The 24,837-nt window shown below is 36.4% G+C and overlaps 2 protein-coding genes across 2 annotated transcripts; one reads left to right on the forward strand and one right to left on the reverse strand.

Annotated features, from left to right (window-relative positions):
- Positions 1 to 463: 463 nt before the first annotated feature.
- On the forward strand, positions 464 to 18,461 carry LOC121313230 (matrilin-2-like). Its single transcript, XM_041245558.1, has 12 exons — positions 464 to 670; positions 1,532 to 2,104; positions 2,976 to 3,098; positions 3,337 to 3,459; positions 3,810 to 3,932; positions 5,616 to 5,738; positions 12,125 to 12,247; positions 13,438 to 13,560; positions 14,554 to 14,676; positions 16,780 to 17,187; positions 17,494 to 17,646; positions 18,031 to 18,461. Exons 1-12 carry the CDS (start codon positions 568 to 570, stop codon positions 18,132 to 18,134), a joined length of 2,202 nt encoding a protein of 733 aa, XP_041101492.1. The 5' UTR covers positions 464 to 567; the 3' UTR covers positions 18,135 to 18,461.
- Positions 18,462 to 20,334: 1,873 nt separating this feature from the next.
- LOC121313231 (60S ribosomal protein L30) lies at positions 20,335 to 23,350 on the reverse strand. Its single transcript, XM_041245559.1, has 5 exons — positions 23,292 to 23,350; positions 23,130 to 23,178; positions 22,134 to 22,279; positions 21,186 to 21,316; positions 20,335 to 20,431 (listed from the first exon to the last, which is right to left on the reverse strand). The coding sequence occupies exons 2-5, from the start codon at positions 23,148 to 23,150 to the stop codon at positions 20,382 to 20,384; spliced, it is 348 nt and encodes a 115-aa protein (XP_041101493.1). The 5' UTR covers positions 23,151 to 23,178; positions 23,292 to 23,350; the 3' UTR covers positions 20,335 to 20,381.
- Positions 23,351 to 24,837: the final 1,487 nt, after the last annotated feature.

Below are 24,837 nucleotides of genomic sequence, written 5' to 3' on the forward strand. Positions count from 1 at the left end.
CAAGATTCCTTTCTCACTTTAGGTTGACCTTTGCAAGGTGACAGGTCAAGGTGGACATTTAAAAAAACAAAAAAAAAAACAATGTCTATCAAGAAAATTTGAGACAGACAGGCAACGAAATGTCCCTTTTCTGGTTGAGTTGGCGTGGAATGACCCTTTACCTTCTTTCTTTGATTGAAAAAGTTTAGGTACACCTCATAAAATCATCAGTGTTTGCTTTGATAACCTCCCACACCACGTTGCTCCATAAACTGTATTTGCTTATATACGCCCAGCAAACATTTCCCCTCATAAGTGACATAGCCATTCTGGAGCTGGATGGAATGAGTGGTATGTCAGGTCAAAGAGTGAGACCTAAAAAAAAAACTGTGTGTGTGTGTTAGTGGGGGGTCCACTATTTAAAAGGCCTATCTGAGAACAGTGGGTAGCCAGCTTGTTTCAAGACACTTCTGTGCTGTGGCATTAGGGCTGCACACTGGATCTCTGGAATTAGCTGCATAATCCTTGCATGTTTTTTTTTTCTTTTTCTTCTGTGGCAGTGTAAATTGACCAGACTGTCGGTTTTCCATGGAAATGAAGGCAGCTCTAATCAGCCTTGTTTTGCTACTGCTTTTTCAAACTGTTCTGTCTCAAGCAAGAGATGATGCAGCACTACAGTTCAATTTACTGGGTAAGTGAAATAGAAGTTAATGAGGTCATGAGTAAATGCACTAAATAAATAAAATAAAAAACACTATACCATTACATAGCGGACTGCAATGCAGTATGTTTTCAAAACATTCTGATGGAATTGCTAATACCTAGCAATTATGCATTACATTCTCTAATTTGTTATTTTACATTATTTTTAAACATATTTGCATATCACTTGCAATAGGAAGTACTCTCCATAAGTAAAGTATGAGTGGTCTAAAAGATAGCATAGAACTATAATTGGCATCCTCTGAATACTGCATGCACTTTACTGGGCTATACACCAACCCTACCTCATTTCTATGCAATCCAGCCTTGATTTATATGAAGTCCCAAACCAATGTATATAGCAGCTCAGTAGTGACTATGTAGTTGCCATGGTAATCTAAATAGGCACTTATAAGCTGCTGTTTACCGATTTAGCTAAATAGATATTACTCACACATACATGGAATGACTTTATTGATCTAATATCTCTGGGTTGACTTTTCTTGTAAACTCCAACTTAAATCTGTTTAAATAGGACACATCAAAACATAAAGTTTGCATTTTAAAGTGGGCATTGTGTTATCTTAAAAATAAGTCTAGTGCTGTGGTACCATACGCTTCATTAGATATTTGTGGTAAAAACATCTTTTAAGTGTCCTGTTTGTGAAATTGGTTAGTTGGTTTTGTCATAATAGCATTTTGCTTGAAATTGTAAAAATGTCAATTTAAAAGAAAAATGTGCAATCATTATTCAAGGTCGTGTTTTATTTTCTTTGTTATGTGTGTTTCAAAATAATGTTTTTGTCGGTTGAAATGATGGTACCATTTTATTGTACCTTTATCTTTATAGAAAGCCCGTGTAAAGGAAAACCTCTAGACTTTGTCTTCATCATTGACAGTTCCCGTTCTGTGCGCCCTCACGACTATGAAAAAGTCAAGACGTTCATCATCAACATCCTGAAATTTCTGGACATTGGCCCTGACACCACCAGAGTGGGCCTCATCCAGTATGGCAGCATCGTCCAAAGCGAGTTCTCCTTGAAGACCTATACGAGGAAAGCAGACATAGAGAAAGCTGTCCAGAATATGATCCACTTGGCCACTGGTACAATGACTGGCCTTGCTATCCAGTACACGATGAACGTAGCTTTCTCAGAGTCTGAGGGGGCACGGCCGCTGGACATGAACATTCCGCGGATCGCCATGATTGTGACTGACGGCAGGCCCCAGGACACAGTAGAGGAGGTGTCAGCCCAGGCCAGAGATTCTGGAATTCAGATTTTTGCAATAGGTGTGGGGAGAGTGGACATGAGTACACTGCGTGCCATTGGGAGCGAGCCCCACGAAGAGCATGTGTTCCTGGTGGCCAATTTCAGCCAGATTGAGACACTGACCTCAGTGTTCCAGTCCAAACTGTGTGGCGGTAAGAGATTGTAGTTGATACCAGTTAGAGAAGGCTAGGCTCCTATGTTAGTTCCATTTTAACGTCAGCTGAACCCAAGCCACAGTGTTCTGAGCGGGTAGTGTCTTTTACCATTCTAGCAACTGATTATTTGTATTGCCTACAGCAAATCAAACCCATATTCATCATGATTCTGTTTTCTACCTGATGAACCAGTTACAATCTGCTCATAAGATTGGAAAATTATATCAATACAGAGCATGCACAGAAATGAACAATGTAAAATGTGACTCTCTTTGTTAGGGGATAATTGTTATTGCATTTGGACATTATTCAAGACAAAGGGCCCTAGCCTTGAAGTAACATCAGGTATAAGGTTAGCTTGATAATAAGTATTAAGTGTGAACAAGACAAAATCTTTCATGAGTCAAAATTTTAATGGTTTGTGGATGTTAAATGTCCAACATAAACCTTAAGAAAATATAGCCAATTGATATTTTTTTAGTGGATAGCAACATATTTAACTTGACCAAGAGAATAATAGAATACAGCTGTGTATCAAATTTAAAGCCAGTTTTTGAAAGTGTGTTATCCAGAATGCACTTATCAATGCATCTATACCGTAGTTTTATTTTTTATATATCTATGATGATTTATGATGTGTAGTGCTTAAGAAACATACCTGGCAGTTTACATATAACGAACCTTGCAGAAGATTAAACTTATTGAAACCTGTTTTAATGCTCCATGAGGCTGCATATCTAAATCCTGACACTGAGTAAATACTTAAATAAATACAATGCTGTTTGTTACTGTGCATTGGGCACCAGAGTTTTAAGAAAGAGTAGTACAGTAGCAGAATCACTTTAATCAAGACCAGACCCTTTTTCAGGAACCAACCTGTGTGCTGTTGTTGATCATGGATGTGCTCACATCTGCATCAGTACCACCGGCTCCTATGTGTGTAAGTGTAGGAAGGGATATACTCTGAACCCCGATGGCAAGACCTGCAGTGGTAAGTTTATTTTAGAATTGATCAGTCTATGAAATTCAGTGATCCTTAAAATGCTGACCCGTTTAAACAGGCGTATCAGTGGTAGTTAAGCATTCCTGCATTCCAGGTTTTGTTTACCAGACATGAAAGACAATAACCAGTCAATTACCAGAATGTAGCACATTGAGGGAGGCTGTGGTATAGTTTTAATACTGTTAATTGTTTTTTTTTTTTTTTTTTATGTATTTTTTTCCTTCAGCTGAGGACTTTTGTGCTTTGGAGCTGCATGGCTGTCAGCACTTGTGTGTGAATGTCCCAGGTTCCTATGTGTGCCGTTGTTATGATGGCTACCAGTTAAACGATGACAAGAGGACATGCAGCAGTGAGTGTGGTGTTTTACACCACTTAACAAGAAACAGGGTGGTGGGGCGCATGTGTAATTTATCTCATGAGGGGTTTCCTTTTGAGAAAATATTTGAAATACATTTAAAAAAATACGTAAATCGGTCACATAAATGAACTTCTGGCTAATGCCTTAGCACCATGTTTTTTGTAATTGTAAAAACTACACTCCATAAGTGAACAGAGGTCCTTTTTTTCAATAAGATGTTATCTCTAGTCTATATCAAAGCGAGCCATTTTTAATATTTTATGAGTTTACATAAAGGCCAAGCAAAACTTGCAGCACACACACAGTTCCAGTCTAAACTGATTTCAACACTGTCATTGTAGGAATTGATTTCTGTGACCTGGGTAACCACGGGTGTCAACATGACTGTGTTACCACAGCCAACTCCTATGTGTGTAGCTGTCGCAGAGGCTTCGTTCTTAATCCTGATGGGAAGAGCTGTAGCAGTGAGTATCTATACTTCAGTTTCAGATATTATACACCAGGGCAGCTGCGCAGGGTTACTACAGCCGACTTCTTTTGTGTCACCAACATGAGAATTGTGTTTGTTTAATAATGTCAATATGTATTGCTCACAGCTCCTATACTAAAGTATAAAAACAAAACACACACATGCCCTCATGGTAAACAATCCTTGATTTAATTACACTATGTAACACAATTTTTGTTCCTGGGTAGTAAGCGTTATTTCTTAATTGCTTATGCCTCAAAAGTATAGAAAATGGCTATTATTCCCCACAAACTTTGCTTTTGTGACCAGGACAGTGATATTTCAAAATATCACTATTTCCATTGGGAAAACGGGCAAAAACAACACATGAATACAAATTAACATGTATTTATACTAAAGTAATTCAAAAATGACTACAAAAGATTTAGAAGTGAGTAGTTTTTCGAGATTTACGATTATACTGTAAATTTACAGTATAATCGTAAATCTCGAAAAACTACTCACTTCTGAAATAACACTTACTACCCAGGAACAAAAAAAAAAAAAAAAATTGTTACACGGTGTTATTTGTGTATCAACTAACCAACTTTATCTGTAATATCTGTTATGCTGCTTTATATTGTTTACAGCATCCTGCAGCTGGCACACGACATGTGCACAATATTAAAAAGCAATGGTTTTAAAATGATGAGCTGTATTGTTTACAGTGTTAAGACTGCAGATTCCTTTGTCACTGTCACAGTGGCTTTGCTCTTCATTCAGATGGGAAAAGTCATTCAACGGGAGCATAAAAAGTCCTGCACTTAGTGACATAAAAAATGAGTTTCTTGTTGATCCCTTGCACGTTTTCACAAAGGCATAACGTGCAGGAACTTTAGAGGCTTGGTTGTTTTCTTCCTTTTCTTGCTAATAGGACAGAAATTCATTTTTAGCATCTTTATTGCATTCTTTCCCTCCTGTTCTGGTCCCGCTGGAAAGAAAATGAACTGGCAGTTCTAGATGAAAAAAACAAAGCTCTCTAAATTTCTATAAACTTTGTTTGACAAAAAAAAAAAAAAACTATTTTGTTTAGAATTTGAAGGAATGGAACATGTACATAGTACTTCAAATGACAAATCAACCGGACAGGCCTTTTGGATTGCACGTGATGAAATGGTGGTTACCTTGTTGACACCCAATGGAATGTGACAAATTTTTAAAGTTTATTGATTGTTCAATATACCTACAGTATGGCTTTATCCTATAAATCTAAAACAGAAGAACAAGTTAGCTGGAAATACATTAGAATGGAAAGGATATATATATATATATATATATATAATATATATATATATAATATATATATAATATATATATATATTCAACTATTTCTATGGTAACTGACTGCAAACATCATCATCATAAGCATCATTAAAAAATGGAGTCATTTTATTTATCAACCTGGGCTTGTCTTTAAATATACACCTCTGCACACCTCTGCATAAACACTTAATATAGTTCATTTCAGAAGAATTTTACAATAATTTTGAATTTATTGTAAAATGTAAATATTAATCTAGCTATGAATTGCTAAGAACGCTTTGTCATTTATATTTATATAGTTCTTTAACGCATGCAAGCTGAAAAATATTGTACTGCAGTAACATTTCCCCTTGCTGACTAATGTTGCCTACTGCAGAGATTTACCCCTGCGCTTTGGGTAACCACGGCTGTGAACACGAGTGTGTCAACACTGAGGAGTCCTTTATCTGTAGATGCCGTGCAGGATACACACTGAACCCTGATGGCAAAACTTGCAAAAGTAAGTTCTCCCTACGATGCTTCACCTGTGTGGCTTTCTAAATAAATAGTTCAACATGTAGGCAGCAAATTGTCATGAACAGTTAATATATTACATTAAAAGAAATATATATATATATGATGACAGAAGTTTCAGGGGATGAAATGATTAGCTAGTTTCAATAACCAATGCGATGGAGGATCTATGTACCGGTACTTCAGAATTTGCTTTAACACACATGGCATTTTGCTATTATTTACTATTTTTTAAATATGCATACTGGATAAACAGGCATAGCCTGTTGTTGATAAATGTAATTATTTTAATTGCTTGAAAAAACATTCTTTATAACAGATTTTAAAAGATTCTGACAACTGCAAACATGATTTGATTAATCAAAACAGGCTTAAAACAGACTTTAACTAAATATTATTTATATAGGGAATTGGGTCCATAACATTTTAATCATGTTGGTTTTGACAGCCAACATTTTTTTGCAACAATGACTACACTTTTAATGACTTAAGCTACATTAATAATGCTTCAGTAATATTAAACTGCTGTTACAGTGTAGATTCGAAAATATGAGTAGGCATTAAAACTGCAAGAAATGTGATGATCTATGTGGGTATGTAAGACCATGAATAATCTTTTTGTCCTAATGATGCTTGTTACTTATGAACAACACAGTACGATTTTGCTTTATTTTTGAATATTTCCATCATCTGCCCCAAGCCTCCCTAAATATAAATGCATTTGCTTGTTTAACCATTCCATATTTATGAATATTTATGACTTCAGTAGGAAAATACTAGTGCTTTTAATCTGTGATTGGCTTCCCGCTCACTAATGTTGCCTACTGCAGAGATTGACACCTGCGCTTTGGATAACCACGGCTGTGAACACGAGTGTGAAAGGGGCTTAATTGTTGTGGTACACTAACACTGGGCAGTACACTTGTCTTCTACTAGCATTTTAATTTAACCTTGTGTTCATTGTAAAATTTGTATTTTAGTTACAACTTTGATCAAAAGACATCACTAAAGCTGAGCAAATTATTGATGAAATGCTTTAATAATGTTACAGCAGTAGCGCCTGCTCCTGGCACTGGTGCAGGGTGGAGAGAGGAGGGTGTCTCTGTTTCTGCAGACATTATGTTGGATCCGGGGGCACTCACTTCCTCTCTGGTTTGATCACCTTCACCCAGGGGGGGACCTGAACAAGGTGTTTGTTCTTCACCCCCAGTAGGTGGAGATCACTGGGTATCTGTTAGATCTGAGGTCAGGGTTTCTTCATCTGTGTCTCCAAAACTCCCCATGAATAACAGATTTATTGCTCTCATTAATCATAACAAACAGGAAATTACTTCTGCAGAAGTGCTCTTAGTTAATGATTCTATTGTTAAAAATGTCAGCACAGCATTTATGAATGCACAGAAAATACAGTGCCGTGAAAAAGTATTTTCCCCGTCTGATTTTGTGCATTTTTACACATTTTTCACATTGAATTTGTTGAGATCTTTTTGTGGGTTGTAGTAGTATATGAAGGGAGTCTGAAAGAAAAAATGACACCAAAGTTTGGTGCGCCTTTCATTTGTTTGGTGTGCAAGGTAATCAAACATGCAATCTTCAGGTGTGAAAAAGTTATTACCCCCCAAGTTAACGCAACCCAATTAAAGGGATAATTAGGGTCAGCTGTTTAAATACTTTGGTTAACAATCAGGCCTGATTTGGGCCAGCCCTGCCCAATATAAATCCGATTAAATTTGGCCCTTACCATCAGAGTGAAGTTGTCAGCACACAGGTTCTAGAGGCACATCATGCCACAATCAAAAGAAATTCCTGAAGACCTCTGGAAAAAAGTTGTTGATGCCTATCAGTCTATTAAGGGTTACAAAGCCATTTCTAAGGCTCTGGGGCTCCACCAAACCACAGTCAGAGCCATTTTGTCCAAATGGAGAAAGTTTGGGACGGTAGTGAATCTTCCTAGGACTGGATGTCCTGCCGAAATCTCTCCAAGAGCAAGGTGTAAAATCGTCCAGGAAGTCACAAAGAACCCTAGAACAACATCCAGGGATCTGCAGACCTCTCTTACCTCGGCTAAGGTCAGTGTTCATGACTCCACCATCAGAAAGACACTGGGCAAAAATGAGATTCATGGCAAGGTGGCAAGGCGGAAACAACTGCTCACTAAGAAGAACATGAATGCTTGTCTCAAGTTTGCCATAAAGAACCTGGATGATCCTCAAGAGTTCTGGAACAATGTTCTATGGACAGATGAGTCAAAAGTGAAACTTTTTGGCCAACATGGGCACCGTTATGTCTGTCGAAAACCAAATACTGCATTCCACAGTAAGAACCTCATACCAACAGTCAAGCATGGTGGTGGTAGTGTCATGATTTGGGGATGCTTTGCTGCATCAGGACCTGGACAACTTGCCATCACTGAAGGAACCATGAATTCTGCTCTGTATCAGAAAATTCTACAAGAGAATGTCAGGCCATCTGTCCATGAGCTGAAGCTGAAGCGCAGCTGGGTCATGCAGCAAGACAATGATCCAAAACAAGAACAAGAAATTTTAAGTTTTGGAATGGTCTAGTCAAAGTCTAGACGTAAACCCCATTGAAATGTTGTGGCAGCACCTGAAACAAACAGTTTATGTTCGAAAACACACAAATGTCACTGTGTTGAATCAGTTCTGCATGAAGGAGTGGGCCAAAATTCCTCCACGGTACTGTGAGAGACTGATCAATAACTACAGGAAGTGTTTGTTTGCAGATATCGCTGCTAAATGTGGCGTAACCAGTTTCTGAGTCTAAGGGGGCGATTACTTTTTCACACGGGGGTATTGGGTGTTGCTTAACTTTTTTTAAAATAAATGAACGAAATAAGTATCAAAATTTTGTGTTATTTGTTCACTCAGGGTCCCATTTATTTAATATTAGATTTTGATTGAAGATCTGATAACATTCAGTGTCAAAAATATGCAGAAATGCAGAAAATCAGACAGGGGGCAAATACATATGTATTGTACTGTAACTGTTAAATGTTTTCCAGGTGCTAGAGTTCTTGATATTGCTGCTCAGATAGAAAATCTTGTTGAAAACCATAAACAAGTGTCCACTGTTATTGTACATGTAGGCACTAATGACATTAGATTGAGAGAGTCCGAGAATCATTTTAAATAATTTTGTCAGAAAGTAAAACAATTAGATATACAACAGAAAGTATGTTTTGGGCCCTCTACCTCTTGTTAGGAGGGGTTGTGAAGGAGAGTTAGGAGGGGTTGTGAAGCTCTCTCTCGATAGCTGGCTGGCAGACTGGTGTGCCTCAGAGGTCTGCATCCAAATAGGAGGGATTCGATCAGATTGGCAGAAAGTACAAGAATTATCATAAAAACCTTTGACTGAATTTCACGAACTTGAGCCAGTTCCCTATTGTCAATTTCCTTCTACTTCCTGTGGTTTATGTTCGGAGAATTTAATTAAAGTTAATACAATGTCCTCTTATGATAACTTAAGTAAATCTGTACCGACCATTCTTCGTTTGGCTTTACTAAATACACAGTCTCTGGGCAATAAATCAGTCTTAATTAACTACTTCTTTTTGGAATCAAATGTAGGTATTTTAACTTTAGTTGTGACGTGGCTGAAGAAGGAACAGAATGCATCTCTTATAGAGGCCTCTCCGACAGGGTTCTCCATCTATCAGAGGGTGTGTCCTAAAGGGTGAGGTGGTGGGATTGCTACCATTTTTGGTTTTGTCTTAATCATGAGAACATAGGTGGTTATTTGTCATTTGAAATTCTATCAGTTGTGGTTTGTGGCAAAATTCCTATTCGGGTTGCAGTTACTTATCAGCCCAACTCTCTTTTTTTTATCAGTTTGGTGAGTTTTTATCAACACTTAACTGTCACTCATGATAAGATTGTGTTATTAGGTGATTTTAATATACATGTTGTTGTACACAGAGGTGTACACAAGAGATTTTATAATATGACTTAAATCCCTTGGTTTCATATTCATGGCCATACACTAGATTTAGTTATTTCTTATGGTCTAAGTTAGTTATTTCTTATGGTCTCATTGATCTCATGGTTTCAGACCACTCTGCTATTATTTTTTAAGTATTATTATCCGACTCTGAAATTCTTGGCACGTTGTATTAAAATTAGATCTCTTAATTCATCAACTACTGACAAGTACCTGGAAAAAAACACAGGTGGTAGAGCATTCAGGTTTAATGACCTGTCTAGCCCTGTAAGAAAAGCTCCCAATGTTGCTTCCTTTAAAACAAGATTAAAAACACATTTTTATAATCTGGTTTATATATCTTTAAATGTTATTACCCTGGTTAGGGTACACTTAACTCATACACTCAAAAATAGAACATTCTGCAAACATCTTTTGTCATAACAACGACGAGTCCTTTATCTGTCAGTGCTATGAGGGATATATCCTTAATGATGATTGAAGTAAGTCATTTGGCTTATTTTTATTTTTCTGTTAAAGAAAATGTTTTACACTGTCGACAGCCAGATCAGTGGAATACAAAAACAAAAGAGCAGATTTGATTAATCTCATGCAGTGTTATTGGCAACACGGATTTTAAGGCTAAAAAGGTACTCCCTCCTCCCGGATATAGAAGACAAGTACTAAATGAACAACGTAACTTTCTTCTTGGTATGTCTGCAGAGGCTGTTAATTTGCTTTAAATCTGTTTGAAAAAGGTTGAATGTACATGTGCTGCTTATGTAGGAGTGTAGAGTGATTTTCTCAACAGTGTTTTTCTGCAAATAGTTTTTGTCGTTAAGCTTTAATAGGTAATTTAAAAAAAATAATAAAGTGAGGAAAATACAGAAATTATTAATTTATTTATGAAATATAGGTGAAAATAATACTGCGTATTACCTTTCAGTTCAGGTGGTGAAAGTCCAATGTAGCAGCCACTAGAGGATGTGAAACAAACAGTGTTGAAATAATAGTAACAGTTTAATAGTGACATTAAGTTTAGGGTTAGGTTTAAGGGTGGGGTTTAGATTTAGGGGTTAAGTTTAGGAGTTAGGTGTAAGTCGCATGGACAAATAAATTGTGTTGTTAGTAACTGTAAATTAGGTACGGTGAATGATGGAGTAAAATTACATTTAGTTCAATTAGTTCTGTTGAAGGGGAAAAAAAGGTTTTAAAAATATGATTTGCCACATTTGTCAAAGATATCCAGTTTAGGATAGTTGTTTTTTGTTTTTGTTTTTTTTCTAGAGTTGTTTTTTGTTTGGGTGCTTAAAAAGAAGCTACGAGAGCAGTCGTGGCTTGCTTCCCAACACAGGCCATTATCACTAATTAATGTAACAATCCCAATGAGGACGTTACGAAGGATAACAATTGTCTTGAGGGCTCTCTTAGCAAAAGACAGTTTCATTTGTTGTTGTTGTTTTTTTAGTTTTTTTTTTTTTTCGTACTCAATGAATGACCTTATGATGGGGGATATGAAAACTAAGCAGTTGTATCACCCCCTTCCTATTTTCTGAGAGGTGCAACAATTATTGTTCTTGAATTTTTTTATTTACTATTTTTAATCTGGTTGCCAAACATGAGGCTATTTCTGGGTTTATAACTGTAATTATTGGTTTCACTTTTCAGTTATACTTTAAAAGAAGTTGCTCCATAAGTAGTAGCATTCTCATCTTATATGCTAGAAATGCTTTGGCTGAGTAATGTTGCTTACTGCAGAGACTGACCCCTGCGCTTTGGATAACCACGGCTGTGAACACGAGTGTGTCAACACTGAGGAGTCCTTTATCTGTAACTGCTATACAGGGTATATTCTAAACTCTGATGAAAAAACTTGCAGAAGTAAGTTTTTCTTCTTTTATATTTTAAAGGTTGGCTGTGATTGTGACACAAAGCAATCCCTGAACTCAATTGAATCAAAGTTTATGATGTCACCGTAGTTTTACTTTATAAAGGCACCTTCATTTTTGTTTGTCTTTCAAACATGCCTATCTTCTGTTATCCATATAATGTAACCTAATTAATACTCTGGAAAATGTTAATTGGCTATTTTATGTAATTTATTTTGTTTGAAATATAGCTACAGTTACAAGTCATTATTAATTGTATTAACTGTTCTCTTTGAAAAAGAACATACACAATTTAATGTAGCTTAGAATGGTCTTTAGCCTATACATTGGGAGCAATTTATTGTAAATCATTGTACTTTTCCTATAATGGTTAAAAACCACTTGATCAGTATGAAATGTCAGGTTAAGTAAAGATGAATAGTTATAACCAGCCATATACTAACACGTTATTGGCTGTTAAGATAATGTACCTTTTCTTTGCCTGCACTAAATGCAAATGACTGTTAATCATTGGCTTGTCTCTGCTTATTAATACAATGCAATACAGGTGTGGAACACTGTGCTGCGAATGACCATGGCTGCGAGCACGCATGTCTCAACACTGACGAGTCCTTTATCTGTCAGTGCTATGAGGGATATATCCTTAATGGTGATTTAAAATCCTGCAGCAGTAAGTCGTTTGGCTTATTTTTATTTTTCTGTTAAAGAATACGTTTTACACTGTCGACAGCCAGATCAGTGGAATGCAAAAACAAAAGAGCAGATTTGATTCATTTCATGCAGAGTTATTGGCAACACAGATTTTAAGGCTTAAAAGGTACTCCCTCCTCCTGGATATAGAAGACAAGTACTTTGTTTGTATGGACAATGTACATTGCTTCTTGGTATGTCTGCAGAGGCTGTTAATTTGCTTTAAATCTGTTTGAAAAAGGTTGAATGTACATGTGCTGCTTATGTCGGAGTGCAGAGTGATTTTCTCGAACACAGGGCTTCCCAACCCTGGTCCCTTTATTCCAGCTGACCTCTCAGCTACTAAACTAAACCCTTAATTGAGCTAATAATTTGCTTAATGAAACCTTTTTACATATTTTCAGCCCTTAAACAGTTGCAGATTGCAAGTTAGCTATAACATTTTATAAGTAACTTGAACTCTGCAGCTTTTTAGGAGCTGAGAACAATTAAAAAGGTAGAATTAAGCTAATTGTTAGCTTAAATAAGGGTCTAGTTAAGTAATTGAGAGATCAGTTGGAATGAAAACCAGAAGACACATGGGGTTCCCAGGACCAGGGTTGGGAAGCCTTGCTAGCAGCTTCATTCAAAACTCATTATGTATCGTTTGGTACCACCACTTTGTCGATTGGTGACCCAGCAACTTATGCCTTTCAGCTCAGCCCTGTCCTACCTGCCTCTGAAGAGGTAATCTATCTTATGGTTTTCAGTAACGATGGAGAGGATTTGAATGTAATATAATGAAAATAACATGTTTTTACATGTGGTAGCAAAGAGTACAGAGTTGTGGTATTAACTTGACTATTTACTTACTTAGAAGAGACAAGTAACCAATAACTTTTGTTTACAGATATCATCAGTATAATTTATTTGAATGCGTTGTTACAGTAGAACTACTGAATAACTGCAGTTTTATGTTACAATATGACATTTTATGAATAAACTTTGTGAATAATAAAAAGCTAGGTAAGGTGACAATGATGTGATGAAGCAATGCTTATGGTGTCTCATAGCCTTTTCTGGAATGGTGTAACGGCTTGCTATTGCTGCACGTTATGCCTCATAACCCCGCTAACATCATGAATTGCTTTATTTATTTATTTTTCGTTTGGCTGATGTATCATGCTACAGGAATGGATTACTGTGCCTTGACTGACAATGGTTGTGAGCATTTGTGTTTGAACACAGAGGACTCCTATATCTGTCAGTGCTTTGATGGATATACTCTTAATGATGACAGGAAAACATGTAGAAGTAAGTCCTTACCCACAGAGAACGGTTCAAGTGTTTGCTTACTTAAACATTGTTCTTTAGAAACAGGTTATGCAATTAATCCTTTTTGTCCAGGAATGGATCTGATGACCTTCGCTCGCTGATGATCCTGTTTAAAAAAACTAAACTAAACAAAAAAAAAAAAAAAAAAAAAAAAAAATGTAATCCTTGATTATTACATTGTTTTTCAAAATCCAGAGAGGACCTATATTGGGATCCCAAATTGAGGATTGTCCTTATAACTGTGTATCAAAGTATACAAGAACATAGCACAGCAAAAAGTGGTAAATCAGAGGTAAGGTAAAGTGTGGTAAATTCCATGGTCAAGTTTTTGGGCTCTCTTTACAAAATGTTATGGACTGTTTTAAAGATTTTGATTTTGTTAGACTGTTTTTTAAAACCCATTTAAAAATGATTAAATCAAGTTTGTGTTTGTAAAACACTTTTCAGAGTGTTTTATAGAGGCTGGTCAGTTTATTCTGTTTAACCAAGAGAATGTTATATCTGTTTCAAAGCTCTTTTCAAAATGTCCGCTCCAGTGCACTAGGGTTATTTAAACAGGTATGTTATTTAAACAGTTGTAGGACATGTAACATTATTTTTTGGAACACTGGATGCTATTTTTAACACTGTCCATAAAAAATATGCCTTAAAACAGTCCTTAAGTTTTTTTTTTTTTAAATAAAGCCATAGGGCTTGATAGTAATGTTCATGACAATCCAGTATTCTGTAACAGCTGTGTTTATCATAGCACAGACTTGGATAGAGACATGAGAATAAATCTCTGCTTAAACAGATAACTAAAACATATTTACTATTTATATAACATAAAATAAACTGGAAATAATATTCTATTATATCAATCATTTCTAATGAGAAGGGATGTATCAAAATTCTAAACAGAGATTTAAAACATGATAAACTTGTTATAAAGCAGACTTAAAATATATTTTTAACTGACCGAACTCCTCCCAGGTAGGGACATCTGCAGCACGGTTGAGCATGGCTGTGAGCAGCTGTGCGTCAGCATTGACGGCTCCTACATCTGCAAGTGTTTGGAAGGATACACACTGGGTGACGATGGAAAGAGATGCAAAAGTAAGCGGAAGTGCACCATTGTATTATTATTATTATTATTATTATTATTATTATTATTATTATTATTATTATTGAGTGATTAATAATATTTACAATAATATAAATATATATATATAATATTATATATATAGTCTTCGACAATGCAGTAGGGATTAAATATTGCTTGACAGGTATGGTGAATGGTAGTCAAGGTGTTGCTCGTTTATAGATTATAGCAGAGAAACACAGGAAACACAATTATATATTATATCAAAATGCAGTGTTTGAATCTGGTTTTGATCACAAGCAAAAGTCATGTTTCCACTGCCACTGGGACCGATTTCTTTGTATTTGCTTCTACTGCAATGAACCCTAAAAGCAGGTTTTAACCCTTCGAATTGCCAAGAGAAGTGTGTAGCATAAGCAGAGGGCTCTGACTTAATTATATTATTAGGGAAATATTGGAGGTCTGATACTTGTATACTGTGATAATTACAGTGGCTCTCAAAAGTATTCACCCCCCTTGGACTTTTCCACATTTTATTGTGTTACAACATGGAATCAAAATGGATTTAATTAGGAGTTTTTGCCACTGATCAACACAAAAAAAGTCCATAATGTCAAAGCGAAAAACAAAAATCTACAAATTGTTATAAATTAATTACAAATACAAAACAGCAAATAATTGATTGCATAAGTATTCACGCCCCTGAGTCAATATTTGGTAGAGGCACCTTTGGCAGCAATTACAGCCATGAGTCTATTTGGATAAGTCTCTACCAGCTTTGCACATCTGGACACTGCAATTTTTGCCCATTCTTCTTGGCAAAATTGATCAAGCTCCGTCAAGTTGGATGGGGACCTTTGGTGAACAGCAATTTTCAACTCTTTCCACATATTCTCAATTGGAATGAGGTCTGGGCTCCAGTGTGGCTTTGGCTGTGTGTTTGGGGTCATTGTCCTGCTGGAAGATGAATCTTCTCCCAAGTCACAGGTCTCTTGCAGACTTCAGCAGGTTTTTCTCCAGGATTTATCTTTACGAGCTTTCCAGGCCCTGACACAGAAATGGAAATGTACTAACCAACTGTGGAACCTCCCAGAGACAGGTGTATTTAACCTGAAATCATGTGAAACACCTTAATTGCACACAGGTGGACTCCATTCAAGTAATTCTGTGACTTCTAAAGACAATTGGTTGCACCAGAGCTTATTTAGGTGTGTCATAGCAAAGGGTATGAATACTTCTGCAATCAGTTATTTTCTGTTTTGTATTTGTAATTCATTTAGAACAGTTTATAGATTTTTTTTCACTTTGGCATTATGGACTTTTTGTGTTGATCAGTGGCAAAAACTCCTAATTAAATCCATTTTGATTCCATGTTGTAACCCAATATGTGGAAAAGTCCAAGGGGAGTGAATACTTTTGAGAGCCACTGTATATTTGTCTGGTTGAAGATTGTAGACTTTGGCCTACCCAGCATGATATTTGAACAAGATATGATTGAATTTACAGACTTGTTTCAAGACTGAGAATGGTGGCATGGCAGATTCAGTTGTTTGGTCTCAGTGGTGAACAGTTTTCATCAACACACTTTGTGGTAGTAACAAAAATAAGTGGTTAGGAATGGAGAGCATGTCCTTTTAGGGAATGCCTGTGGAGCAGCATGAGTCTGCAGTGCTGTGAACTCCTTTAGTTACAAAACATGTTCTTGTTGCCAAATCAGGAACGTCTCAATGTGTGACTTGTAAAGTATTTACAGGATATAAGACACTATAAACTCTAGAATCCTGTAAAATTTTGTTTAAACTATTAGTATTACAAACCTCAATTCTACAGGATTTACTAAATAGTATGGCATATGTATATGTATGTATATATGTATCTTTAGCACATTTCTTACAATAATTAGTACCAGTATGTTTTATTTATTGAATAAACAAAAAAAAAAAAAAAAAAAAGGTTAATAAGTGACCTGTTTAACAAGTCACTTTTTAACCTATTTGAGTTAAAGAGCATAATAAAGAAAAACTGAAGTATGGTTGAAAATCCTTTTAACTTTTTTTTCAATGAAGTGCATTATTATTGCCCTATAAATAGATGACCCTCCTGTCTTGCCTCTGCAGGATGCGCTGATGGAGTTATTGACTTGGTGTTTGTTATTGATGGATCAAAAAGCCTTGGGCCTGATAACTTTGAGCTGGTGAAGCAGTTTGTCAACGGGATCGTAGATTCTCTGGACATCTCCCCAACGACCACCAGGGTGGGTTTGCTGCAGTACTCTACCAAAGTGCGGGCCGAGTTCACGCTGGCACAGTTCAGCTCTGTGAAGGATGTTAAGCAAGCTGTGTCCCAAATGAAGTACATGGGCAGGGGCTCAATGACTGGCAGTGCTCTGAAGCACATGTTTGAGACCAGCTTTACTGAAGCGGAAGGGGCGCGGCCTGCATCAGTGCCCAAAGTGACCATTGTATTCACAGACGGGCGCTCGCAGGATGATGTCTTCGAATGGTCAACTAAAGCACAAAAAAATGGTAATTTACAATTCCTTGCAACTTTGAAGAATGGTCTTGGTACTTATTGTATCCTTAGTAAAAAAAAATAAGTCTGTTTAAAACATACGCTTACACTGCAATTAGAATTGAGAATAGAGTGTCTTTTATTATTGATATTTTACAATGCAAAACAAAATAATTTAACAGATATATGGCTTCCAGTTCAGTTAAGTAGAACAGTTTGTGATAATTTAAGGCTTATTTGAAACAGGAGCAGCTTTGATTTTTTATTATTTTGGAAAACCATTATATGTTCATGTTTTATAACCTATCCTTGTCCCTCAGGTATAACCATGTATGCAGTAGGAGTCGGCAAAGCAATTGAAGATGAGCTGAGACAAATTGCATCCAAGCCACAGGATAAGCATTTGTACTATGCTGAAGATTTTAGCAAAATGGGTGAAATTGCAGATAAACTAAAATCACGGATCTGTGAAGGTACCTCATGCATGAAGCTCATAACATGCTAGCTTAAGGCTGATTGATCATCACCAGTAAACTGAAAGTTATTGCTAAAACATATTAAGTGTCACATATTAGCATCTTCAAAAGCGTTTGGGGCCACTGGTCAACACTTTTCAGACTTACATTATTAAATTTTGATATAAAAACCCTTCTTTAATAGTTATGTAGATCACATAACATTTATTGTGTTGTATTTTATTACCATTTTAACATGTAACATGGACCTTTTCTCACTTATGAAGCAATACATTTTAATCTCCTGCATTTGTTAGAGGTGGCAGCCTTATTCAAATGTCAATGTACTACACTCTTGAAATAAATCCTCTTAATTGTGCTTTTTTTTCAACAATGTAACAGAAAAACCAGCCCTGCGGGACCAGTGCAAGTGTGAAAACGTGATAGACTTCCAGAACCAAGCCAACGAGCAGATGAGGAAGCTGACCCAGCAGCATATCCTTTAAACACTATTGGAAAATAATGTTGAACAATGACAGGTGTCCATGAATATTACATTGTTTAATACAGTAGTTTCTAACATGCAATATTGAAGTTTTAAGAATTGTGTATACGTTTAATCATCCTAACATGGCTATTAGAAAGTGTGTAGGAAAATACTGTAAAACTGATGTTTGTGTGCATCAGGAACTGGGCAAACAGAATACACAGAGGACCCAATAAATCATCACTTTTTGGATGCAAACAGAGAATCACAGAGCAAGTATCAAAATATGAGTAACTATACTGTGTAATAATTTTTTTTTTTTTGTTCCTGGGTAGTAAGTGTTATTTCCTAATTGCTTATGCCTCAAAAGTATAGAAAATGGCTATTATTCCCCACAAACTTTGCTTTTGTGACCAGGACAGTGATATTTCAAAATATCACTATTTCCAACGGGAAAACGGGCAAATGTGTCTTTTCGTTCACATAAAGTCAGAAAAAACATATGAATCCAAATTAACATGTATTTATACTAAAGTAATACAAAAATGACTACAAAAGATTTAGAAGTGAGTAGTTTTTCAAGATTTACGATTATACTGTAACTAGAAAATAACACTTACTACCCAGGATCAAAAAAATTTGTTACACGGTGTACTCTGTACTGTAATAAGAGTAGCAGTATTGTATTTTAATAATCTTAATTTCACTGTCCTTGGACAGGATTAGGTTATTGTTAAGGATGGACACCACAGTTAAGTTTTTAAAACCGCTTGCAGTATCTTACAATTCAAAATTAAATGGAAAGCCTGCTGAAGTGCACAGCTGAGCATTCCAAATAGTTGAAAATAAGCTAAAGGGGTGGTAGCTGTCTATCCCTTAATTGCATATTATAGTCCCTGTATTTCATCATGTAGAACAAACTATTTTAATAGATATGAATGCTCTCATTTTATTTCCTTAACCCCTGAATACTGGAAGCCATGTCAAGAAAAGTGGAGACTCTGGAAAATCGCTTGGGATACAAATGAAGAAAAAAATATAAAGCAAAAAGTATATTTTTACATGAGAACTTTTTCTACAATGATTGTTGTAAAATACATATACAGCAATTTTAGATTGAGCATTTAGTGTTCTGCCTTTTTTTTTTTTTTTTTTTTTTTTTTAATGCATCAATGATTATGCCGGTCCTATTATGCCAGGATATTAAGCAGGCAAAATTTTCCCTGTCAAACAGGTGACAATATGACTGTTCACTCCCTTTAATATAAATTTGTGTTATAAGCTGTTTTATATATCTGAACATTAAAATTAATTAGCTAAACAGCCTGGCTTCAGCTCGAGCTAATTAACTTCAATGGTTAGTATCAAGTTAATCATTTATCTTTAATTGTAAAAGATAAAAAAAATTACTTGTTTTCTATTTTGTGCAATTCATTTCTTTGGATTTACACACAAATGACTGTTCCATACAACAAGAATATTTAGTACAAATAAAGTAAGACATGTTCGTTTGAACAGCTTTCCTTTTCATTTCTATTTATGTAAATGTATATCTGAAAATATTTAGTGTTTGTCTTGCCACATCTGTATAGAATTACATTAAATATTGTTAATATTGAGAGTCAATGCACTATCAAGTGGCACACTGCTGCATCAAATATTTTTCAGAATACGATGACACACCCCTTTGAAATTGACATGAAGACAGTTTCTTCTGCAAACCAAATAGGACAAAAAAAATTAAAAAGCTCATTGGTGGATCAACCTCCAGAAAAATCTCCATATTGAAATGTTACTTTATGCCTTGACCTTCACATCTTCTTCTGGCCCATATATCATGCAATCCATCTGAAACATTGCCATGTCTTTTGCAGAGTAATTTCTGAAAGACTGCCACCTCGCTGCTTAACTACAGTGCACTGTGAACTGAATACACATAAACCTAGTCTAAATGCATTTAAAAATAAATGCTACAGAGTTAAGGCAAGCCAGAACTTCATACTTCATGGCTTAACATTTAAAATATTGTTGCTTCTTACCATGCCCATTGCTAAATTTCACTTAAATTATATTTATATTCTTAGGACCGCCAACAGGACTATATTAATGTAATTATTCAACAGAGGAATACTTTAAAGAAACAGCTTAAAGAAAAACACAAAACATTGAAGCTGTTTCATAGCAACAAGAACTTTTCAAAAGGAACGTACAAGACAACATTTCTTTCACCACATTTATTTATAACAATTGGGGAAAAAAAGTGGATTTACTTCTCGCCTGTCTGCTCTGGCATACTTCTGATGATGTCAGAATCACCTGTGAAGATACAAAGATAACATTAACAGGGTTTATTTGCATACATTTTTAAAACCCATGAGGTACAGACATCATTCCCCTCCACCACAAAAATTACTTTAAAAAAACTCAAAATGCAGTGCTCTGGTAAAGTGCTGCACATGTCTTTCAGATTTGTTTCAAGTGCAATTAAGAAACCAAAAGTTCTTATGACCCTTAAATGTAATTCACGACATGTTAGTCAAATCATTTTTTTTTTTTTGAAAAAGGTATTCAAATCTTACCAGCAGAAAAATTAACAGAACAGGCACAAAACCAGTTTTGTGGACACACTGAAGGATTTTTCCTTTTTTTTTTTTTTTTAAATCTAGCCCCGATTAGATCACAGATAGACCCAACAGGCGGGAATAACTTGCATAAATACGTATGTATGCGTAATACAGGCCACCACTCTCTATACATTACCCAACAGCTAGAATAGCTTCATACAGCTCTGCCAATTACTTCCATATGCACAAAAATAACATTTAAAAAGTTAACTGTCCAAGGAAAGTTTCATTTTCAGTATACATAATTTTATCTTCATATTATTGGACACCTGCCTGGAGGTATCAACTTAAATACTAAACCTGATTTGTTCATTTCACCAGGAAAGTTCACTTAAATGCCTCAGTTCAGTGCATGCATGTAGGAAGGCATCATTACTACTATAATTATGAACCACTCACTTTCAAAAGGCAGTGTGAAGAACCATTATACAAAATTACACACTTACCAGGATCGATGATAGCCAGTGTGCATACTCTGAAGTATTTACCACAGGCTGTGCCAAGCTCAATGTTGTTTCCACTGTAGTGATGTACTCCAGTCTTGGCCAACATTGCATAGTATTCAATTTCTGATTTCCTAAACAAATAAAATGTAGAATGAGCAAAAATGTATTTTGGCTCAGCATTTCCAAAAACATAAATTAATTATATTATAATCAATCCTTCACAATACAATTACAACTGCCCCTCACTAAAATTGGACGATTAATGGTTTATTTACTCTTTCTGAAAAGACTTGTGTTTCAGCCATTCTTAAAATATTCACTTGATTAACCTGGATTACATGCTATAGTTAAACCCTACATACAAGTAGCCATTATACTAAACTGAACTTTCTTGGTTCTTCAATATTTGTAAACCACATCACTGACAAGGCTATTGTCATCACACATCAGTTTAAATGTAAATCCCCTTTCACACTGGCATGCTCTACCAGGGTCTAGACCCAGTGTCATGCAGGTCGGCTGTGTGATTTCATACTGCTTTTAATAAAAGCAGTGTTGACCTGGGTGACAGAGGCAAGTAAACAATACGCTCATCAATGCCCCAGAAGCAGCTTGTTAGACACTTCCATCCAAACTTCTCTGGATTGAACCACCAGCCCAAATCCTGATTAGAGCAAATGTTTCTTCATCCCTACTGCAATTTGGCTTATGATGCGTCTCAAGCAACAAAAATGTTTCTTGCGTAAGTGAAACCTTCGCACATACGTGGCTGTTATTTTGTCCGCCGTCATGTATTTTGTCTCGTTCAAACGGGGTCAAAGTGTGTTGACCCACATCCTGAGATGGGTCGTTAAGAAACGTGTACGACCCAGGTACGTGGTTTCACACCACGCAGGATTATTACCCAGGGAGGATTGCCAGTGTGAAAGGGGTTTTTAGTCTGCTTACCTCAAGGCAGGGGTGTTGTTGGCCAGAATTACCAGTTTGGCCTTGCCCTGTCGGATCATCTTCAAAGTCTGCTTGTAGCCCAGCACATATTTACCACTTTTCATAACAAGCTGGAGTCTTGAGTTGATAGACTCCAAAGACTTTTTCTGTGAAAAACAAAAATGATTGTTTTTGTTACCGATTTGTTTTAGGAAGAGTGCTTCATGACAATAAAGCAAAATTACTAGGAGACCGGACTGTGAAAGCTGCCTGCACATGGTTTAGAAATTCAACTGTAAGTGGGCGATCTAAATTAAATCGCACCAGGTCTACTCACAGGTTTACTGTTCACTTAACCCACAGCTATTTAATGGGTATTTTCACAAACTGTCAAATACTGGTACTTGACACAGTACCGTTTGATTAACTGATTGATTAAGATAGACATTTATTTATATATAATACACACACACTTTTTAAATAGTCATAGTAATTCCACACGATAAAAGCGTGCGACTTATACAGGACGCTTAAATCACCCAAAAATCATTAGCAATAGTTAACGATTTTGATGGAACTTTTTCCGCAAAATTCTGAAATTACCCAGTGAATTCATAGCAAGCACCTGGTATGTAGCATCCTTTAGCTGCACTCATTCTGCATCCTTTTGCTGTCATTTGATTTGCTGATTTTGTTAAACTGCCACACAAACTAAGTTTACTTTAAACAAAGGGTTCAAACAAAACGTTTTGCTCATTGCTAAACCACAGTACATGTCCCGAACAAGAGGTTCATTTATAACCGACCATACGACTAATAACTTATTTATATACAAATGCACTTGTGTCACCTTATAATATATTAACATTTCCCGAACATTTAACTGGCTTGCTATAGAGTCATGTTTATGTTAACACGTTACATAGTAGAAATTTAACAGATTTCCCCCACACGAGGCCTGTTTGCAAAGACTACACGTGAACTTGTCTCCCAACACACACCAGCCACAGTACTCACTGTTTTCTTTGCGGCCACCATTTTCGATGTTCGCTCCGGTCTGGCCCACCTAAACACACGAATGCATTGGTAAGCACTTTATCTTTGAAAACTGGTAGGCATAGTCCCTCTACGGGTTCCACTATCTACATAGTTTATCAGAAAACACAGAGCTAGACTTACCACAGAAGTAACCGAAAAATGGCCGAATAGAAAAAGGGAAGATTTCCCACAATGCAAAGATTTTAACTCGAGAGGAGACGCTCTCGCGAGAAAGCGTGCAACTGAAAAAGAGTAACGACAAATCATACTCACGTGATGAGGATGGTAGCATTTGTGGCCAATTAAACAACAAAAAAAAAATGAAATAAAATTGGGTATATAGCTTGAAATTGAAAATAGAATTTATTTAAATAAATCAGTCGAACACTGTGCTTGAGTTAGAGAAATAAAACATGGAAATGTCTTAGTTAAATGCTTCTGAGTTTGTTCCTATCACCTTTTATAGTTAGCTGCAAGCTGTACTCTCCCTAAAGGTGTACTGTTGTAAGTCATGATAAAGTGTAGTAGATAGTAGCATAGTGGAATTGTTGTAAAGAACAGGTACTTGTGGCAAATCTTAGACCTATTTGGTAAAGCACGGTCAAATACGACATTACACTGCAAATTTAAGGACATGCCCAAAACTGCCAACATACAGTACATTGCCTGTCCGTTTAAGTCAATGTCAAGTCCACCCAGCATAAGCTGCTGCACTTCTATCTGCATGTCAATGGATACTTTCAAGATGATGATGAATTACATATATATAAGGTTTGTGGAGCATGACAGGAGCTTCAGGCAACTTGCATGGCCACCACAAGCAAGCCAGTTGAGCATGATTGGGATGAACTCGGATGACCCTTCACAGTGTCATATCAATGACTGAATAGATTAACATCCTTCAAGACTCATTCCAGCTTGTGTTGTTCTTGCCACGTTGTGTCTGGGCAATTGTTGGTCCGAACAATGTTATGTACAGGTCCTAATAAAGGTGATGCTCTGTTTGAAAACAAAAAGCATTTTTGCAACTGGAAAATATAACATCTGTACCCCAAAATGCATTTAGTACATTAGCTTTATAGTTCATGTCGTGGAAAAAGTTTGTAATTTTCAATCAACTTTTTAGGGACAAAACCCATCCTTTAGCTTGGTATTCAGCAAGATGATAGCGTGATTAAGCGTTGGAATACTTATAGGATTTGTGTGGCCCAGGGTCTCCCTTTTCACCCTTTTTGTGTCCTGGTTGTAAACAGTAAAATAGTTATAGTCCCAGTTTTGCTATTGTAGTCACATTTTTAAAGTGCAAAACTGTAGCAGTGCACTCAGCAAGTTAACAGCAGAGGAATTTATTACATTGTGATTGTTAGTACCTGACACTTTGTTAACCATCTATTATCTGTAACCACTTAATCTTAGAGGGTCATGGTGAGCCAGAGCCTAACTTGGCAGACACTACACCCTGGATGGGATGCCAGTCCATCGTAGGGCAAGTAAGGGGCTATGTAGAGAGGCCAATCCACCTAACCAGCATGTTTTTGGACTGTGGGAAGAAACCAGAGTACCCGGAAAAAACCCACGTGAACACAGACAGCCCCCCGGGGCCGGAATCAAACCCAGGACCCTGGAGCTGCGAGGCAGCAGTGCTAACCACCTCGTCATCATGCCGCCCACTGTTATAGCCACTAAA

This window comes from Polyodon spathula, chromosome 3, assembly GCF_017654505.1.
Source record: "Polyodon spathula isolate WHYD16114869_AA chromosome 3, ASM1765450v1, whole genome shotgun sequence".
Taxonomy (NCBI): Eukaryota; Metazoa; Chordata; class Actinopteri; order Acipenseriformes; family Polyodontidae; genus Polyodon; species Polyodon spathula.

What these genes read in the sequence shown, in the direction of transcription:
- LOC121313230 (XM_041245558.1), top strand. Translation starts at nt 568, where the DNA reads ATGGAAATGAAGGCAGCTCTAATCAGCCTTGTTTTGCTACTGCTTTTT. An exon ending in TGACAAGAGGACATGCAGCA is followed by an intron (nt 3,460 to 3,809) that starts GTGAGTGTGGTG and finishes CTGTCATTGTAG; the next exon opens with GAATTGATTTCTGTGACCTG. An exon ending in CGATGGAAAGAGATGCAAAA is followed by an intron (nt 14,677 to 16,779) that starts GTAAGCGGAAGT and finishes TTGCCTCTGCAG; the next exon opens with GATGCGCTGATGGAGTTATT.
- LOC121313231 (XM_041245559.1), bottom strand. Translation starts at nt 23,150, where the DNA reads ATGGTGGCCGCAAAGAAAACA. An exon ending in TGGTGGCCGCAAAGAAAACA is followed by an intron (nt 22,280 to 23,129) that starts GTGAGTACTGTG and finishes TGTTTTTCACAG; the next exon opens with AAAAAGTCTTTGGAGTCTAT. An exon ending in AACAACACCCCTGCCTTGAG is followed by an intron (nt 21,317 to 22,133) that starts GTAAGCAGACTA and finishes TTATTTGTTTAG; the next exon opens with GAAATCAGAAATTGAATACT.